This window comes from Aythya marila (genome assembly GCF_965140915.1).
Source record: "Aythya marila genome assembly, chromosome: 10".
Taxonomy (NCBI): domain Eukaryota; kingdom Metazoa; phylum Chordata; class Aves; order Anseriformes; family Anatidae; genus Aythya; species Aythya marila.
Genome location: NC_139051.1, coordinates 7,121,594 through 7,136,285, shown reverse-complemented (window position 1 = coordinate 7,136,285; position 14,692 = coordinate 7,121,594). Strand labels below are relative to the sequence as shown.

Here is a 14,692-nt window from a genome sequence, read left to right as displayed (position 1 = left end):
AATCTGGGTCTGGCTGCAGGCAGGCGCACCCATCGGCTCCTAGGGAGCAGCACCCAGGGGAGCCTCCTGTTACGATGCAAATACACCAGGAGGGTGTCAGTGCATGGACCAGAAAGCGTTAACACCCAGCTCACGGCAACGCGTCCTGGCGCTGCTCGTAAGCACATCCATCAGCAGAAGGGGTCAATCGGGGTAATAAACACACTTATATACAACCTATCGACCCGGGGGACTTTTGAAGAACAGAACAGCCACTTATTAAAATACGTCTACCCGTCTCTCAGACAGGGGCCTGAATACAAAGGATGATCAAAAGGACAATGAGAAGTGGCAAGTCTCTGGAGGGAAGGGAAGAAGTCGCAACCTGGCTCCTCACCATCGTCCCCACCACAGCTGCCACCTGCTTGTGCTGAAAGCTTTCCCCTTTCTGAGCTTCTTTCTTGCATGCTTCAATGGAAGAAGCGTGTGTGAACGAAGCAGCTGAATGAAGGACTTGTATGAGAATTTGCAAGGATGAAAAGTACATGAAAAAAAATTACCCAGCCTAAACCACGGGGAAACGGGGCCAGTTGCATGGTTAGGAGTTGTTTTTTCACTGGTAACGTTACAAATTTAATTGGATACATACGTCAATGTTCTTTATATTTGAAGCCTTGGATTTTTACTATTATACGCTTGCATAGATGGGACTTGCTATTTTATAGTACATATGGTTTTCCACACTATGGTTTTCATAACTTTAAAAGCCAGAACAATTTCCTTCACCAGCCTTTTAAACAGAGATTGACACTTGAGAAACGTTCAGAGTCAACTCTGCACGGTTTTCTATATTCGTTTTGTATTCCATTTGTTCAGCTTCCTATATCCCTTTAATCTCCTCTCTGAAAGCCAGTTTCAGCTCGGCGTGCACTCAAACACCACTACTTGTAAGAAACACAACACTCATCCTACCAGGGGCTTCTTCTGGGGGGGGAAGGAGGAGAAGGAAGGAATGGCACACACACAACCAGGCTAAAATTACGCAGCACGGGTGGGTGTGTTGTTACTGGAAACGCGCACGGAAAGCCCTCCCCGGATGTCTGTGCGTGAGGACCTGTTTCAGAACAGCCCCAGGCAGATTTCAGCTGGAAATCCCACAGGAACCCCAGGATGCCAACTGGAAACCCCAGGAAAAGCTTGGATGAGCACTTGGCAAAGCCAAACCATTGCGTTTTGTGTGTGCTCCTCACATGCACAGGGGGAAAATAAACATTTTTGCCATCCCCGTGGGCAGTGTCCATACCAGGGTGCATCTTTCAGTGGGCAGTAGTGGGATTTTGGGGTTGGGTGGAACCCTTTGGTCTATTTTATTTTCAAGAATCACTCAAGAAAAAACTTCACACCTTGGAAAAAAACATGGTACAGAGGTGGGCAGCTGGGATTTTAACAGGGCTTGCGGGCTCTCACCTCGTCGCACGCTGCGCACCGGGGCTTGAGGCACTCGGCGTGGTGCCTGCCGCAGTAGATCTTTCCGTCCTGGTAGAAGTAGATCAGGTCGACCAGCAGCTCATTGCAGACGCTGCAGATGAAGCAGGGAGGGTGCCAGCAAACACCATGCCCAGCTCGCGAGGCGAAGACGGCCATGTCCCCGCCGTTAATCTGCCCGCCGCACTGTGGGGAAAGCCAGGGTATGATATGGGGCTGGGGAGCCTGCTGCCGCCCGTCCCTAATGAGGTGCTCTTCCAAAAGTGGCAGCAGAACATGCTAATTCACTGCTCAATGAAAGATCTCCCTTTCTGGTGTTTCTCCATCCCTTTTCACCCCCAGGATCCCATCAGCTTCCCCCACATGAAGCCAGGAGCTTTGGGATTAGCCAAAGAGACTGCTCTGGCCCCCCAAAACCATGGGGTGCTCATGGCACACACCTGGCCGACCCCAGCTTTGGTTACTGGAAACCCATCCTGCTCGCATCGCTCCGTCAGCCGCTACCCACCTGCTCGCAGATGGCTCCCGTCATGGTTACAGGGAACGGCCGGACGTTGCCTCTCCCTAAGTTTTCCCTCTTCCTCTGATTGCTGAAGAGTTTGAGCTCTCTCTTCTCCTCCTCATCCAGCGAATTGCAGTAGCGGACCTAGAAAACAGGAGCAACACTCGGTGCTCCGAGCCGCAGTCCCACGGGCTCTGCAAGCCTCGCTAAGGAGTGCGAGAAAACACAGAGCTACCTCCAGAGGTGGGATTTCGGCTGGAATCCAAACCCTTCCCGCAACCACTTCAATGACAAACAAAAGAAAAACAACCAAAAATGCACAAATGGACCTGGTCCTTGCCATGCAGGAGGTTGCTCTCCAGCTGCTAGGTTTCTAGGAAGGCTTGGAAGTCTTAAGTCTTATCCTGATCCAGCAATCGGACTGATGCTTTCCTGCTTCCTCCACCAGTCACCTTAAGGCAGAGGTTTTACAGCAGCTTCAAAACATTTTGTTGGTGTTTCTTGAGCACAGCCCATGTTCCCTATGTAAATGATGGAGTGCCGGCTGTTCGGGACCTCCAAACATTATTCTGATATTGGATAAAGTTTGCATGCTTGCAAAACCTCCTTGGAAGGCACTAAGTGAAATAAAAGGATATAAACAATGAATGTTGCAATTTCCCCGAAGCTTATAAAACTGTGAGGTTTCTCTGGGTATTTTCACCCCACAGACCTAGCTTTTGGCTGAGCAGATCTCAGCGGAGAACACCAGCAGGGTCCCTCACCTGAGCACACCGCGACTTTTCAGAGGAACAAAACCAAGCACAAAGGGGAACTGGATGTAAAACCTGCCAAGGTGCAAGGAAGCAGCACAAGCTCTGTGTTTCTTCCGCGGCTGCCAGGGAAGGCAGGCGGGCAGGTTGGGGCCCGAGGGTGCAGGCGAAGCCCCTGCCCGCTGCCTGCAGCTCCCTTCCGCGCCGGCAGCGCCGCCGTGCTCCCGTGGCACCCGGCCACGCATGGGCGAACTCGTTAACGTCTGACCTAGATGCAACAAGCTCCCTGCCTGTGTTTCCCAGAGTGGATTCTTCAAAAGGAGCACGAGAAAGTTCTTGTTGTTGTTGTTCACACAGGGAAATGTTGCGGGCTAGCAGAAGCCAATGATGTCGCTGATGGAGGAGCACGTCAGAGACCAGAGCCTTCTCGCTTGCCTCTTGCGAGAGGCACTGAGGTGTGTTTGCTCTGCTGGTGTTGACTCAAACCCTGACTTCCCAGGCTCACAGGCTCCCTGCTCGCACTCAAGAGCCAAACACCTCCTCGCTGCATGCGCTCATGAGCTGGAAGCAGCGCTTGGGAAGGGCTTCTGTAACTTTGGATCTGGCCTTACTGCTCCAAACAGCTCTTGGAGCCGCTTCCAGCGTGGCTTTGGCCTCCACGGGCTGAGAAAGCTCTTTTGTGTCAAAGACGTGAAGAAAGCCCATTTCAAGAATAAAAGCTGAAGCTTTACAAACAAACAACTCCCAGCCTCCAGTGGAACCCCACCAGGTAGCAAACGTGTCTGTTTAAACAGCAATGTCACCGAACTCCAAGCAAATCCCCCAAAAAGCACCCAAAGAGCTGCAGAGAAGTCCAGCCAAGCCTCCGACCAGAGGGACCCCAGGAGGAGCACCCCGTCCCCTCCTGCCACCCCGCCACCACCACGCTGTCCCCGTGAGGACGCTCACCCCCCTGGGCCGCTCACCTCATTGTCGTGCGGCGGCAGCTGGTGCAAAAGCTGCTTGATGCGAGATTTTTCCCCCGGGCTGTTGACGTAGGGGACCTTGTCTTCTGGGAGGCAGCTGTAGTACTGGTGCACCTAGGGAACAACAGAGGGGATGGCAGTGACACTCCTGGCCGAGCCGTGTCCCCACGCACGGAGCAGCCACCCCCGAGCGCAATGATTATTTCTCATCATCTCAAGCGGGGCAGCCGCGTGCTGCTCCGTTTTCCCTGCCTTTTTTTTTCCTCAAAAGAGGGCTCGGGAAGGGCGGCAGCCCCAGCAGCTCGTTACCGTTTGCTCCGTCAGCCTCCAGAGCGTGAGCATGCTTCGCCGGCTGCGGGGATGTGTCGGCACCTGCCTCGGCAGGGGAGGTTAAAAAGGCTGCGCCCCGGCAGCCTCCGTGTTGCCGGCTATCTCAGCCTCCACCTCCATCAAAACCCTCCGGGCCTTTTCTGCTGCAATTTGTGGAAATAAACAGCAGATAAAATCTGTTGGAAGGCTTGCTTTTATTTATTATATATTTTTTAAAATTTTTTTTCCTCTTCTCTTTCGTCTTGGAGCACTTAATTAAGATCAATTACTGTAAATGCAGCACGGTGGGGCACGGCGTGCCCCGGTGCAGGAAGAGCCCGGTGGCAGCCCGGAGAGGAAGCACGCCCTGAACTCCAGCGTCTCTGCTCCGGCTGCCACACCTGGGATGTGAACTCTAGGGCCGGGATGCAGCTCCTGGGATCAGGATCAGCTCCAAAACAGCCACGGTGGTGTTCAGGGGCTTGGAGGAACCAGGAGAATGTGAAGGTAAGGGAAAGCTCTCACTGCTCAGCTGGGATCAGGGTTCTGTGCAGCCTCGGACATCTCGGGATGCTTGGGCAGGAGCAGGGGGATGGATGCCTGCCTTAAATCTGCACTCGGCTAGAGAGACGCAAACTGCTTTCCCAGCACTTGCAGCTTTCTGCCTCTGTCACGCTGCATGAGTCCCCCGATACATTTCCTCTGCTTTTGAGCACTGCAGAAATTCATTTCAGAGCATCTGCACTGCTGGCAGATTTCACAGCCCTTTTTCCCAAATGACACACGCTTTGCAGTGGCTTCACGTGAGCTTTTGTGCTACCGGCATGGTTTGGGCTTTGACCTGGGCACCCCCACCTGGGCTGGGCTGCCCCAGAGAAGGTTGTTCCTCTGCTGACACAACCACACAGCATCTGCGGGATGTACAAGCTACAGCCGGTCACCGAGAGGGACAGGGCTGGCAGGAGAGCTCACCCACGGGCTGGCAGGCTTTGTTCATTTTTATTCTCGGCTATATGTCCAAACCCAGCACTATTCTGGAATAATTACTCCGCATTCAGCTGTCTCTGTTCTCATTCAGAGCTACCTGCAGGCAGAGCTGCAGTCGTGTTTGCAATTGTTCTTCCTCTCAACAGCTCCATTTTATGATTCTTCTCTGAACCAACACTAAGATATGACTTTCCCTTCATTGGATTTTTATGAAAAAGGAGATTTTTAGCAGATTTCCACCCATAACTCTGCAGTGCTGACAAAAGGAAATGCTCGTGTCCTGAAGCTGAGGAATGCACTGAGCGTGTGCCTCTGCAAACCCCTGAATTTGCTTTGCTAAAGCAGAGCAGAAACAGACCCACCAGCTATGGAAACTCTCAAAGCAAGAAGCACGGCTGCTAAGTATTTTGTTATGTTAAAAGGGGAACAAACTACGTACATTAGAACACTTACTTTGCATTTATAGACCATCCTTCATCCAGGGACATCAAAGCACATGAAAAACACTTAAATTCTTATGGTGCACTACACGAGGGAGCAAATACATCCACTGCAGAGCACTATTTGGGGCATAACCATGTGAAATGGGCTGTCTGTGTTCATGCACCTTGTCCATAGTGGAGCTCACAGCTGAAAATCTGAAGGCAATGTCCCCCCTGCCATTCTTTCGTCTGGCTGCCAGGCTCCAGCTCTTCCCCGCTGGGCCGTCCTGGGTGCCCCAACCGCCTGCTGCCTTCTTCTGGGCCAAACTTCCCACGTGCGGGTGGATGGGCTGCTCAGGTCGCTGGGTTTGTTTGTTTTCCTTGTGACAAAGTTCTTTTCCCCCATTGAGTCCCTGAAGTTGGCGGGTACCAGAAACGACTTCTTTTTGAAGAGCTGCCAAATGACATCAGGCTGCTCTGGTCCCTACAGTAACGAGCTGTAAGACGTGCACCCTAAGCAAAAAAAAGCAGGGATGTGTGTGTGTTTTTTTTTTTTTTTCCCTTGGCAGCCCAAGAGGCCAGGAGCTGCCTCCCCGCAGCCCAGCACGGCGCTACGTGTGTGCACGGCTCCTCTCCTGCTTCCGCTGGGAAGTTTTCCATTTAATCCCATCAGGTCTGCGGGAACTGGCTCCCATCGCACCATCAACATAGCTCGGCAGGGATGGGCGATTTGGTTTGAACAGCAAAACAAAATAAATACTACAGGCTCCAACCTGCGTTACGTTGCCTGGAATAACCCGAAAAGTTTGCTTTGGATCCGCATCAGCCAGCGGGACCTGCTCACGGAGGGGCTGCAGAGGAGGTGGCTGCTGGTCCTGGGGCCATGGATGGCAAACAAGCCCTGCGGCTGCTGGCCGGGGCTGCGGGCACGTGGCTGGTGCAGATGCTGGGTGACAATCCAGGGTCCTGCCAACAAAACCTCTCATTTATTGCTTCCTGGGATGTCCCTGATCCATGGGACAGGGCCACAAGTTGCCATGGTCCTGGATCGAGCAGCCAGGGGTTGGGCTGGCACAGCCCGGTTGTGATGCTCAAGAATAGGGAAAAATAAAGGAAAAGGGGGATTTTCAGATAAATCCGGCTTTTCAGAGAGAAAGGCCTGTAGAAAATGTTAACTCACTGGAAAACTAAAACTGCTCCATCTGCACTTTGCTTTTGTACCAAAGGTCGGTGTTTTCCATGAAAGTTACTGCTGCTCCATCGGTGCCGGTTCAGAGCACACACACAGACCCTCGGAGTCCCCACAGGCAGAGGGCCCCATCCAGACCCCCCAGGAATCAGCGGATGGCTCTTCACTGACCCCGGGGGCTCTGCAACATGAGCTGCACCCAGATAAGGACAACAGCACGGGGTGATGACTCAGGATGGATAACATATCCCTTTTAAGTCGTGTGGTATCCAACTGCTTTATTATTAAATACTTGCGCTGTACAGCGCAGCAGCTCGACTTCCTGCTATTTCCCCTTGCAACAGGCCTATTTTGTCCACGATTATCCTCACAAGCAGCATTAAAACACACAAACCACGTGAGGGGCCCTGCTAGATTTCCTCCTAGGCTTCCTCGCTCACCCCTCTGCTCACATCTGGATGGGAGAAACCCTGGAGGAGTCTGGAAACCATCAGGCCAAGTCAAAATAAGACTTCAGAGTGGGTCGGGGGCCCCAGATGCCATGAGGATGCGGTGGCAGGGTGCAGGGTGAGCCCCCTCCTGCTGCAGGGAGGTCTTGGTTGTCCCATGAGCACTGGGACATGCCCCATGCCGTGAGAGTCTGGGCACATTAGTCGCTCACCTTCCCACCCACCCTCCCCATCCCAGGGTGTTATCTTCATCTTTAAAGATGAAAGAAATTACCTAAGCACCCTGTGTTTTAACGAAGGCATGGCTAACAAACGCGGATACACATTTTGGAAGTTAACAGCTCCTTCAAGCTAAAAGAAGGGGAGGGCAAGACAGAAACCAGGAGAAAGGAAAGAACATAACGTAAAACGAGGGTAGGGAAAAGTCTTTAAAGTGGAGCCAACTTTATTCAAAGGCATTGAGGAAAGTAATTACATTAGTTTACAAATGCCTTTGTGTTCTGCAGCCTTCCTAGGTTTGGGGTGTGTTTCCAGTTTAACTTTTACAGTTTAGAAACCTACCCTGGCCCTGCTAAACACAGACATGGCTGTGGCTCCTGCCGGCGGTCCCACAGGCTCCTCGCCAAAGACAGAACACGCCCAAGCACCTTATGAGCAAACCCCACTGCACCTTCTCCAGGAAGGAAAACTTTGCAAGCAACCTGTGAATCTAAGCCATCGACAAAGGATCTTTTTAATAATGAATTAAAGGGGGGGCAGGAAGGGGATCACATTTTTTTTATGCTGTGAATTGCTGGGAAGCAGCACTGGGCACAGCCCCTCGGCAGCGCACGCTTAGGATGCAACCACCACAGCCACCAACAAGAACACACCTCTCTTACAACAGCCCTACCCCGAGCACCCACCCAGCAGGGCTGTTCGGTGTGACTGTACCGCTGGATGGACCACAAAGGAGCACGAGGTGTCCTGGCATGCTCCGTAGAGGTGCTGAGTTGCTGAGCCACAACAGCTCTGGCACAGCCAGCAGGGCTGTCCCGCCTGGCGCTGACAAAACCAGCCCTGCGAGGGCAGGATGCAGCAGCCTGAGTGCAACGGAGAGCCTGGATGTTTTCTCCAAAAGGTGACCCCAATGGGGTGAGCAGGGCCGTGGGAGATTGGGGGAGATGTGATGAACTCCAGTGAAGTGGGGAGAAAGCAGCAGGCGGCTCCAACAAGCCCGTGCTGGCCTGAGCGAGCGGGGCTGTGCCGCCTGCCCGCTCTCTCCTGCGGAGTGTGGGTTTTTAACAGCACTGAGACATTAAATGATCTTTTACATTGAGAACCTGAAAGCTACAAAGGAACGAAGCTGATGTCTTCGATATTTCTACCATCCCTGCTGGCCTGCCATGGAAAAACAAGATGAAAAAAAAAACAAAAAACACAAACAAGCCACACATAAATAACTCTGAAAGCATCTGCAAAATTTTTCAAGTGCTTGCAAACAGCCCTCACAAAAGAGCTCTACAGATCACAGACGTGTACAGCTAGGAAACAGGTTCTGCTTGGCCCAAACCTGGCACATCCTCCTTTTCTGTGGCCATCAGGATACAAAGCACTTATTTATTCCTGGGAGCAAAACAATCCTCACAGTGAGGCCGGGTGCTCCAAAACAAAGTGAAAAGGGAGCACTGCAGGCGGTTGGGGCTGTTGTGGGGATGCAGCCAGGCACGTCCCGGGTCAGCCGAACACCCCATGGGATGACCGGGGCAGAAAGGCTGCTCTCCATCCTCCTGTGCCCACAAGCAACCTACTCTGCAAACAGGGAACTGCTGTTGGGATGCAAACCATTAAAAGGAATCTCTGTATGCTTATTATTTAAAACTATCCATTGCCTCTTATAACTGAGGAACCCCCAGGGAGAGTGTATAGGCCTGTGTCTCCAGGACTGGAAATTGTGCTGGCAGCTCATAAGCACCACAAATGAAGAGAGGTGTTGGGAAAAGCACACAAAAGCCTCAGGTGGGAGAAGATCTTTATCACTCCCCAAATCCATGATCGTGCCTGTGTGCTGACAGCAAAGACCATCCGCAGTGCCAGGCAGCCCAGCATCCCGCCGTGCTGTCCCTGTGCCTGCCGCCACGGGTTTGCTCTTGCAAACCCACTCCAGAGTCATAGGGACAAAGGCAGAGAACAAAGAGAAACAATTCCCATAAATTCTGTTTGTTCTGGCATACTTTGCAGCTCTCCGTGCGCTTCTCTCCCACGGCTAATGGCAGCGGATCCGTTTGAGTGTTGCTGTTCCTTGGTTTCTTGTTGAGAATGACATCAATTTCTGTCAGCCTTTTGGAGCAGTTCTTGCTCTATAAAAGATCCTGCAGAGACATTGCTTCCTGCTGGCATTAAAGAAGAACATTTGAATCAAGGACATACATCCACAAGTTTGAGACTTGTGAAAGCGCATGCCATGATTTTCCTTTTTCTAAGCAAAAATGGAAATTGGATTAAACAGTCAGAAGCAGTGCTTTCAAAAGCTTTTGATGGTGGTCTTTTGGCTGCTACACACTGACCAGCAGCCCTGCTCTCACACCAGAGTCCCTTGGAACACCAGCAGCTATTAGGATCATCTGCTGCATTGATTGTAGCTGATAATTCTTCTGGGTATGCTACTTAAAATGCTCTTTTATTTTTAAGTTGAGGGATAGCATGCTAGAATAATGCTGTAGCAAGTACAAGCTGTAATTGTATGCTGGAATAAAGCTCCAGGACAAGAAAGGGCGAGAAGGTAAAATGCACTTGATCATGATACATGGGCACAAGTGAGGCACATGTTCCCCAGAGATAATGGCCCAGATAACTGTCTGTCTTTTACCAGTGAGGTGGTAAAAGTCTTTCTTTTACCACTGAGGTGGTAAAACTTGGTATTTTTAGGTACGGTGTAAATGCGTATCCACTACAGGTTTGTCTCCGCTGCTTACTCACTAGCAACATGAACAGCAACTCATAGAGCTTGGAGGTTTTGTAACTCAGGTATGTGCTATAGACCTTGCAAAAGCTCCAGAACAGGAATCAACACGTACATTAGCCCCCGAATAAATTCCCGTGACACCTACAGCCTCACACCACACTGCGAAGCTCTCGAGATCCTATCTCCCGGTGGCTGCCTTAGAAGAAAATGGCCCCCTGAATCATAATGCTGCTAATATTAGCACAGATGAGATTTTCTTAACTTTGAAGGAATTTGATTCGACAAACCGTGCTGTCAGCAAGAGGGAATTAAGTTCTTATGGCACATATGAGGGTCTTGAACGTTGGCGTGTTGGAGCCATATGGGAAGCCACACCGCAGCTAAGGCAAGGCACATCTTTTGTTCCATTTGAAATCTGTGCCCGTAGCCAGCTGCTCCTATTACGGAGACACAATAAAGGCAGAAATCCTCAAAAATCCCTTGTATCCAGAAATTCAAGTTGGCACGTTATAACCTCTTTGGATTTCTCCAAACCACAGGCCCGAGGAATTCAGGGCTGTGCATTCACATGTAGTTGTGCATGCCTTGCCTACAAAATGTGAAAAACACATCAGAGAAGTGTTTATTTTCAAGCATCTGCCCCAGACTGGGTGTCAGCGCGAGGAAGGCCCAGCTCATGGGCCACCAGCCCCAGCAGACACGCCGGCTCCTGCAGCCGCCCTCGCAGGCCTCACAGCCAGGCCCATCTTGGGGTCACTGGGATGGGTTTCTATTGCTGGCTGCCAATTTCAAGACTTTCACGCTTTATCTGACCAGAGAACTGCAGGCAGGCAAAAAGAAGAATTTCTTCAAACCCCGAGCTTCTGTTTCTCCCTTTGTACAGCCGTATTTCTCCCATCTGCATCAGCGTCTTCCAGAAGAGAGCTCCCTCCTCTACCACGAAACAATTTTTCATCGGGGTCCTGATGCAGGTGGGATGAGAGCTCACAGCAACCTCCCGGCCACCCTGGGTAGCCAACTGCTATTGCAAGAAACCACATTTTCTGAACACATTGTAATTTATGGAGCTCACTCTTGGGTTTTTACCCTCCGCCTTCCCTGTTGGCAGGTTGCCGCTGAGCCTAACACCTCTGATGGTTTGAAACCTCTTCCAATTTCCTGCCTGAATGCATTCAGAGCCAGTTTATATCTATGTTTGTGTGCCAAAGTTTTAGCTTGAATAACTGCTCTTCCTCCTGTAATACATAGGGAGTGATAGAAGCCTTTCGACTGGGGAGGCTGAGCAAACCAAGCACTTCTGGGCTCCACAACACAATAACATTTCCAATCTCCTTCCAGTTTAAATTTCTTTCCTGAGCATAGGTTTCATAAATTTTAGCCCATTTTCCAGATTAATTTTTACCATACCTTATGCAGTTGTATTTTAACATTTTTATATCACTATCTTTGTTACAAACATTCTTAGAAATATATAATAACTGTTGTGTAAAGCACTCTGTAGAAATATATAATAACTGTTGTGTAAAGCACTCTGTAGTCCTGCAGGCTGATCAGCTATAATAAAAGGGATAACTTGCAGCTCTGCTCTTCAATGCAACAGCTGGATCTGACTTGACCAATGCTTTTTTTTCTGTTCAGTAATGGGCATTAAGTAATCAACACGATTTTCACACAGCTGGCATGTACCATGGATCAGCTGATCACTCCTAAATTACTGTCCAGGAATCCAGTGAGACCTGCATGCTTGGGTTGATTCCCCTTCTGATTATATCTAATAAATATTTTAAGCTACAGATAGAAGGGACTCTCCAAATTCTTAAATGACCCACTGAAACTGCCAAAAAACGATGTCATATTCGTTGGCCAACTTCCCCCACTGAAACCCTGTAAATTGCTGCGCTGAGTGAGACGTGAACACTGTCTCCCATGAACAGCGAGGTAGGAAGGCTGTCGTCCAAGTATAATAAGAAAACTGCATTAGTCTTTCAGGGGACTACTTACCTCCCCAGCTCATATGCTGCGTGGAGATTTTAATAAAGTAGAATATTGCAGAAAAAGTTGTTTCATTTCATCTGTTTCATGTCAGAGAGATACGAAAGAGAGGCAATGGAAGGTAGAGAAAAATTCATTGCCTGCAAATGTGCATTTTCACCCCAGCCTGACAGCAATGTCCCCATCCTGCAGCCGGGCCCACCACCAGCTGCTTGACGGCAGCTGCAGGCTTCAGACACCAGCCTTCGAGAGGCTTTGCATCACGTACGCACGCTTGACTCATCGAGCAGAAAGCCACATGTCTGTCTGCAGCCTTGTACAGCTCCAGCAAGTCACTGCAGAGGTTCCTGCTCACCGCACTGAGCTGGGCTGTGCAGGAGGCCAACCCCCCCAGCGCCCCGGGGCACCTCCAGCACCACTGTTATCTACAGGAGAAGCTCAGGGTGCTGCTCGCCATGTTAGCACCACCACCACTACCTACAGGAGAAGCTCAGGTGCTGCTCACCATGCCAGCACCATTACCATTTCCTACAGGAGAAGCTCAGGGTGCTCCTCTCCACGCAAGGACAATGCTTGACCCTTTGTGGCTCTTCCATAGCCAAACCTTTTGTTTCCTTAGAGGCAAGATCCCCAAAGGGCTGGTGGATGAGCTATGCTGGAAGGATTTCAGTGCCTGTCTTAGGCTCTGCTTATGGCTGCTCTTCATCTATCTCCATGGTGATTAGAGAGAGGCCTGAAGTGGTAAATCTGCTGAAAGACCCAGCAACACAGATAGAGAAGCGTAGTTAGAAAGCTCGTGTTTGTATTGAGGAGCACAGTGACCTCTGAAAGAAACAGGTGCTGGAAGAACCTAAAAATACATTAACCTGGGTAACGCATCAGACGTCAGTACTACTCAGTACTAGTCATCTACTGCGAGAACTAATGGACTTTTGTTTCTCCTGAGCATCCCAGACTCCCTGAGGGGAAATAATTTCTTAAATATCACCTCAGGGATCAAAGAAGCATCCACATCTACTGGCATATATCACCACTGTGCTGGAGATGGGTCTCAATTGCTGTCCATGGCACGCTGCAATCATCAGACAACATGTCTACGGGGTCAGGAGTTGCCTGTTGCTAAATAACTGTATTTCTACCCAAAGATAGAGTGACACAGGACAGCATGGGCTCCAGAAGCCACTGGGCCCAGGGCCATGCGGAGAGCAGGAGGCTCCAGCTTGGGTATGGTCCTGCAAGGAGACTTCTGAAACCCACCTGGTTCGTGTCCCTTCAGCCTGAGGGACAGGCAGAGCTCCTCCACGACCATCTGAACCTGGCTATACACCCAACCTGACAACTCCTGGGAGGCTCCCAGGGAGCCTCCACCACAGGGAAGGGGACAGAAGACAAGGCTACTGCCTGTCACGGCTGGTTGGCACCAAATGGTGCTGCGGGGCTGAAAGCAAGCACTAAGCCAGGCTTGTAAAGACAAGAGGGGGAAAAAAAAAGAAACCTAAACAACTGGATTTTCTCTAATCAGACAGATAATATTTACAGCCTATGGGTGGTGCCAAAATATTTCAGGAAATGCCTAAGCCCTTTGAATAAATCTCAGGAAAACACGGGATTTAAAGACAGTAACTGTAACAATAAGAATGAAAGCCTTCCACCCTCTCCCAGCCTCCTTACATGGTTTAAAATGATTGCCATAGCAATTATCAAGGCTAAGCTCATTTTGTAGTCCCCACTGCAAATTAAGTTCTGAGTTGAACATGTAAAAGATCAGCATAAAAACTAAACGAATCGTGTAAGCTGCACGGAGCAGAAATCAATGCACTTTCCACGCAGACAGCATGCTGAGGTCTAATCCGTCCTGTTAAATTCCTACACAGAGATACTTGAACTTCATTAGAGAGGTTATTTCCCATAAGTGAAACTTCTTGCCCATTTTTAGAGTGACCTGCTGGCTTTGTCCGTCTGTGCTGGGCTTACTGCAGGGGCACGGTGGCCCAGGAGAGCAGAAACGTGTGCCAGCTGCCCCAGGCACGCTGGCATCCCACCACTTCTTCCCCATGAAACAGCAATATGCCTGTCTGTACCTGTTCCTTTCCACAACCACAACAAAATCCATCCTGAAAGTATTTTGTTTCCCCCCTCTCAGTTGCCAGTTACGCCTACAGACACAAAAAACCCAAGTCCCCTGAGGACTGCATCCTGACGTCACTACATTTATGCGTTCAGACCAGACCTGCATCAGAAAGTTTCTACAGCACATGCAGAAGCAGAATCGTAGTCAGCAAGTGCTCACTCCCCTAAAAAATCAGGGCAATTACTTCCAAAGAGCAGATTCCCACAATATATTCTGGCATCTCAGCATTATGGTTACCTGCTCAGGTTTCAGGCCGGGGGGCACCCACGCATACTCCTCCAGGGCACAGCCCGAGTCGTCGTCCGAGGTGGAATTCCTCTGGAAGTCGAACATGAGCTTGGTGACGGTCTTCTCCATCTCCAAAGGCATAACTGTCACGATGTGCTCTTCCTGGGAGCACTTACAGTGAAGGCAAATCTTCCTGCAAGGGGAAGAGAGAGAAAAAAAGAAGAGTTCCCCTGGTGAGCTGCACTGCAAACGGGAAACAGCCGAGATCCCTGCCAGCCGCTGGCCTGCAGCTACTGAGCTCAGCCACTTTTTTTTTTATGCTCAGGCATTTTCTAACAAAGCATTTGTCCCTCTTGCA

The 14,692-nt window shown here is 50.3% G+C and overlaps 1 protein-coding gene across 3 annotated transcripts in view; it reads right to left on the bottom strand.

Moving 5' to 3' along the window:
• Positions 1 to 14,692, bottom strand: part of PRICKLE2 (prickle planar cell polarity protein 2) — a 98,086-nt gene that overhangs the window by 15,037 nt on the left and 68,357 nt on the right. For all 3 annotated transcript variants that reach the window (XM_082768602.1, XM_082768603.1, XM_082768604.1), the window contains 4 exons: positions 14,344 to 14,527; positions 3,684 to 3,797; positions 1,973 to 2,110; positions 1,447 to 1,650 (listed from right to left, as the gene is read on the bottom strand). In XM_082768602.1, coding sequence (XP_082624728.1) covers positions 1,447 to 1,650; positions 1,973 to 2,110; positions 3,684 to 3,797; positions 14,344 to 14,527 — 640 coding nt within the window. The remainder of the gene's footprint in view (positions 1 to 1,446; positions 1,651 to 1,972; positions 2,111 to 3,683; positions 3,798 to 14,343; positions 14,528 to 14,692) is intronic.